The sequence below is a fragment of the Sciurus carolinensis genome, chromosome X, assembly GCF_902686445.1.
Source record: "Sciurus carolinensis chromosome X, mSciCar1.2, whole genome shotgun sequence".
In the NCBI taxonomy this organism is placed as follows: Eukaryota; Metazoa; Chordata; class Mammalia; order Rodentia; family Sciuridae; genus Sciurus; species Sciurus carolinensis.
The window spans coordinates 88136026-88142025 of NC_062232.1; the positions used below are offsets into that span (position 1 = coordinate 88136026).

The following is a 6000-nucleotide window of genomic DNA, read 5'->3' on the forward strand; positions in this document are numbered from 1 at the left end:
TAAGTGACACATCAGTCCCACTCATTTTCTCATTTTCCAAAACTCAATTACATGACATCAACCTAGTTTCAAGGGAGACCAGGACACTTTGTCTTACCTTGTGACCAAGAATAGCAAACAAAGTGAGAATACATAGAGCTTCCTTTGTCTCACTCACCTTATACATGTTCGATGATATGAAAATGTACAATTCATGTTATACTGACAATTTCAAGTGAAATGTACAGAAGCTCATTTTATAGGTAAAATCAGTAGTCATTCTTAAAGTTTTCTGTCATATAAATGATATTCTTATTTTGTAATAGTTTTCCTTAAGTAAAAATTATTGCTGCAATTATTTGAGTGTTTTCTGTGTGGTTAGCCACCACTTTAAAGTGCTTCATGTGTATTTAACCCTAAAAACACTGTTCTAAATAAAACAATTGAGACATAGAGAAGTTGTCTTTTGCTTAATGAATTACATAATTGGCAGAGTAGATGGTATGTAAATCATTCTTATAAAAGTCAGTATATGATAGCAATTAGAATTAGTAAGGTTTGGGTTATTGATGTTATAATCAATGCTGAAAGTCTGGCAATCTTTTTTGTCAAAGAAGACTAAAATTATATAGTATTAGCATTTGTTATAATATTAATTGTACTTTATTGAGCTAATATAATTTTAAATTATTCATCAGATATTTTATCTAACTAAGATGAATTTACTGTGAAGTTATTGAAACCTGAGTATACATAGGTCCCTTCCAAAGCCTGTTTGGTATTCTTGTGTATTTGTTTTTTTTTTCTTTTTTTTCATAAAAAGGGTTCCCAAGTAGTACTCCCTTTAGAGGTTGGCAGAGTGCACTAGATTCACTCCCAAATTTTAGTGCAATTTTGTAGAGATATATCTCTAACGTAAAAGGTTAAAAGTTTATACCTTGAAGCTTTATTGTCTGAATTATAATCATTTGAGTTTGCTTGTTACTTAACCTCTAAGTGGTTTTGCTTTCTCATATTTAAAATAGTCTGTCATAGCCAGGCATAGTGGTCAAGTACCCCTGAGGTCAATCTCCAGTACCAAAAAATAAATAAATAAATAATTAAATTGTCATGTGTAACCACTGAAGTCCGTATGATCTATTTGCTTAGTAGTAGTAGACTAATGTTTTGACAGTTTCCTTAAACACCAAGGGCCAATAAAATAAAGAAAGAAAAGAAAAATATATTCTCCTAGTTCTTGCAGATTGACCCTGTGCCACAGCACTTCTTCAACACTTAGCCAAGGCTATTTAAAACTCTGCCTTAGCCTTCACTTCCTGCTTGCTCAGAGCCTGAAGGTCAGCCAGAGGTAAACGATCAGTCTTCTCAGGCCTTTTCTAAGCATGCATCAAGATCTGGATATGTGTATTGCCTTCTTGATTCCCCAGTGTACAAAGGCATTTTTTCAAAACCCCTTATCCCATTTATCTCTTTTCTCAACCTCTATCCTGCCCAGAATTTTTGGTCTGTCTATTGCTTCTTCCAACATTATACTATACTCAATTTCACTGTCCAATACTTTTGCTTTATATACTTTCAATAAAAGCTGCTGTAGGGAAAGCACCACCCCAGCTAGAGAATGATCTACTTGGGGTGAAATGAAACCAAGTTCTTGTATCTGTCCTTTGACAGAACTGTCAGACCAGTCAAAACGCACAACTGCATATTTGAGAATAAGTTCTATGTTTCTCCCTTTGGTACTAACAACCTCCACTAAGGAGTGTGAGTTGTCATCCTAATGGTTGCCAATTATCTGGAGTATAAAGTGTGATAGGCAGACTATTTAAAACATCACAGCACACTCTTACCATAGTGCAGCACCTTCTTTCTTTGTTAATCATATCCTCTGCTGGTCCTAAATTTTTGTCTAGATTCAGAGTTGGGCAAATGTTGATTCTGAGATTTTTTGCCAGCTTATAAGATGCTTAATGGCGAGACAGAGCCCTGGAATTCCCTATTCTGCTATTTTCAGTGATATCATTCACCTGATCCAATTTTGGTAAAGCTTGAAGTGTATCTAAAGGTGTCCTAGTTGATACAAGCCATTTCAAAGGACATATACTTAAAAGAATCCTCAATTACATACACATACACATATTATGTATATGCATATGCCATTAAAATATATGTTAGATTGTTTTGATTTATGGCTCAAAAATTTGGCAAAAACTTTGATAATTGAATTTCAAAATAGGAAAACTTATCTGTGTGCTTCTTTGAAGTGTAATATAAGCTGTTTATTTGGAACCTTATAAATGACCTTGAAAATATGTGCTTTTTTGCTCCACCAAAAAAGAAAGAAAAGAAAATTAAATGACTTTGGAGAGCCATATCTTGAGATTATTGGTAGAAGCTCTTTGATGTGCTCACCTTTATTTGAAAAAATTACTATAACAAAAGTTTCATAAATGCATATGATGAATGGGATGGAAACGGGGGACAGTGTTAATATTGTAAGAAGAAAAATCATCAGGTAATATGATTCTAAATGCAGGTAAATATTTAACTATTTTACAATACTTACCATCTGTTTTTTACTTTTAGGTGATATTATAAAAGCAGCAACTGAACTGGATAGAGTACATATCATTGGTATCTTGGATATCTGTAATTTGGGTAACAACAAAGTGGAAGTCTATTTGCAGAAAATTTATAGTCCGGAGAATACCTCTTAAAATTGCCAAATGAAATTATTACAGGTTATAAAGAAGACACTGCTTTAAAGATATTCTATTATTTTGTTGATATTTTTAGCAACTGTTTTTGGCAAGAATATTACTTGAGCTCTGAAGTTAAGTGGCTTATGTTTGTCCTGTATTTGGAGCTAATGCACTAATACTAGATTCATTATTGAAAAAAGTCATCAAAACCATCCTTGCGTATCAAAAACTTACCTTACTTCTATATGACTATTATGTTTACTTGTCATAATTTATGTTCAGTGTTAAATTTGTGAAGTGTACTTTTATTCTAAAGTTTCACCATAAGGCAATCCAGACTTACAAGAATTAACTTTTCCTAGAGATTGAGCATCCTTCCAGTTTTGTTCACATGTAATGGCAGATTTTGAATTGCCAATTTGAAGATTAAATTCTCATTTTCTTAAAGTGGTCAACCTGCATTTCTCACAACCAAAGTAATTTCAGTCATTTCCAAAAGCACACATGGATTGTTACAGTCCTGTTGCCCCAGTTCTTAAAGTTTGATCAGCTGTAAAATGAATGCACCAAATTAAATTATCTTCAAGTTTTTCCATACTATATTGTGATTTTTATATGCTTTGGTTTTCTAACTATTTTGGCCAGTGTATGATGTTAAATCCAGAGACTGCAGTATGTCTATATTCTTGCTGTATTCATTTTTGTAGTTTCAGATATGTAATGTGAGTTCAGATAGTGAAATTTCATTTGATATTAGCATCTTAAGTGCTCATATTAAAAGTAGAAAACAGTAACTAAGTAACTGATTTTGTTCTAGTTGTCTATTATACTTCATGTTAAATGTAAATGGCCACTCCACATTTGCAATTCCCTGTGGTTGACATCTATATGGTTTGTTAGATGAGCTAAAACAACCATCAAATGAGACTAAAGATTATTCTATTTCAAAATGAATTCAAATGTAGTTAAGCTATTAACTTGTAAGATTTTCTTGAAGCCCTATAGTTGTGACTTCATATGCTATACATTTTAAATTGTTGGGCAGCCTAAGAACTTAAAGATATACTGCAGTTTGTTTATAAATGTGTTCACTCTTTTATTCTTTATAACTGTGTTTAAATGTTAAGTAAAATAGTGAATCCTTCTTGTGTTACAATTTTGAGTGTATTATTAAAGAAACTAAAATGCAATGAGTTTTTTGTCTCCTGTTTCATTTTTAATGTGTTTGATGTGTTTTCTTCTTATTTGGGGGGCTATGTAAGTACTTGCTAAATGAACCAAGATGATTTTTCCGTATGGGTTGTTTATTAAATGGAATCTAGGTTTTTGATTTAAGCTATAATAACTTTTAAAAGGCAATTCCACTGTAGTGCTACATAAATGTGAGAGAGGGGGAAAAACTTAAATAGCTATTGACTGAAAACCACAGGCAAAGATTTCAAAACTATGCATGGGTATAATTTCAGTTTTTATATTGCATAGGAAATAAAATCTATTTTAAATTTTGAGGAGATTCAAATACAATTTCACCTGAAAATTTAGTTTATGTTCTAGCAATGTTTCTGTTCAAATTTGGAATTAAAGATCTCCATCCCTATAACTGGTTGTTTCAAAATTGAAGTGCTACTATAGTAGGTTCCTACAAAAATAGCATATTACAATCAGGAAAAATTATCTTCAAGTGATAATGTGTTATTAATTACAAATCAGCACAAATATACTTCTTTAATTCCATCTTCACATTAACAAATCGATTAGTAAATTATGAAACACTACATAAGCTACCAGAGGACCACAGTAGCCTGCCAAAGTTTCTAATTTGGGGTGGTGGATAAGATATACATACATGTGTGTGTAAAAACATACAGATTTAAAGCCAGCCATGGCTCTGTCCCTGTAGGATCTTAAGAAAAGACATTTAAATTGCTTGGCCTCAGTTTATTTATTTGTCTAATTTGCAAATAGTCCTATCCTGTTCCCACACCTCAATATATCCAAAAGATTTATAATCAGCATACTACAATGATGCAGCCACATCAATGTTTATGACAGTACAATTTACAATAGCCAAGCTATGGAGCCAACCCAGGTGCCCTTCAACAGGTGACTGTATAAAGAAAATGTGAGCCAGGTGTGGTGGCACATGCCTGTAATCCCAACAGCTCAGGAGATTGAGACAGGCGGATCACAAGTTCAAGGCCAGTCTCAGAAACTAGTGAGACCCTAAGCAACTGTGCAAAACCCTGTCTCAAAACTTTAAAAACATAAATATAAAGGACTGAGGATGGGTTCTATCCCCAGTGAGAAAAAATAAGAAAAAAAGAAAAGATGGCATACACACACACACATAAAATGAATTATTACTCAGTCACGAAGAAGAATGACATTATGGCATTTTCCAGTAATGGAACTCGAGTCTGTCACATTAAATAAAATAAGCTAGTCCCAAAATGTCGAAAGTTGAATATTTTCTCTGTTATGCAGAAACTAATCGAAAATAAGTGGGGATGTAAAAAATAGATCAGTGGAGTATACAAAGGAGACTGAAGAGGAAGGAGGAGGTATGGGAGAAGGAAAGAACGTTGGAATGAATCTGACCTAAGTTTTCTATGTACATATATGAATATACCAGAGTGAAGCTCACCATCATATATATCCAACATTTAAATTATATATAATTTAAAATTATATATATATATATATATCAGTAAATAGCAGAAAGATAAGTAAATTAGAGGGAAAGAAACAAGGAGAGGGAAGAGGGAAGGGAAAGGGAAAGTCCTGGAAACTGAATTGGAACGAATTATATTCCATGCTTTATAATCTTGTTAAAATTAATTCTTATGTATAACTAAAAAAGAACCAATGAAAAATAAGCTGAATTATTGTACCACATATCCAAATATGTGAATGTCCATTCTGCCAAGCACTAGGTTAGCACAAGGAGCACAACACAGTGCAGGGAAAGACAAACAGGGTCCTTAGTCTCATGGAACTTTCAGTGTTATGAAGGAGAAAGACATTTAAATAGTTACACAAATAGATAAATGTCACAAAGTAAGTTACATGGTTTATATTAGAGTTTGTTAACACAGGGTAAGGATACTAGGATAGTTTATCCTGACCAAGTGAGGTCCAAAGGACTTACAGCAGAAGGAATTGAATAAGGAATAATAAGACTGGAATGCAGAAAGTAGCCAACAAGATGAAACAAGGACTCTTGCAGGCTATGCAGAGCCTCATAAACCATGGTAGGAACTTTTTTTATCTTTAAAGCACGAGGAATCATGGAATAATTTGGGGCAAGTATAGGTCCTGATTC

General features: G+C 33.0%; 1 protein-coding gene across 1 annotated transcript in view; it reads left to right on the forward strand.

Annotated features, from left to right (window-relative positions):
* The window catches only part of Radx (RPA1 related single stranded DNA binding protein, X-linked), a 61912-nt gene extending 58129 nt beyond the window's left edge, over positions 1 to 3783 (forward strand). The window contains exon 14 of the mRNA XM_047536231.1: positions 2563 to 3783. Within this exon, the coding sequence (XP_047392187.1) occupies positions 2563 to 2693 (131 nt within the window). The 3' untranslated portion in view covers positions 2694 to 3783. The remainder of the gene's footprint in view (positions 1 to 2562) is intronic.
* The last annotated feature ends 2217 nt before the right edge of the window (positions 3784 to 6000 follow it).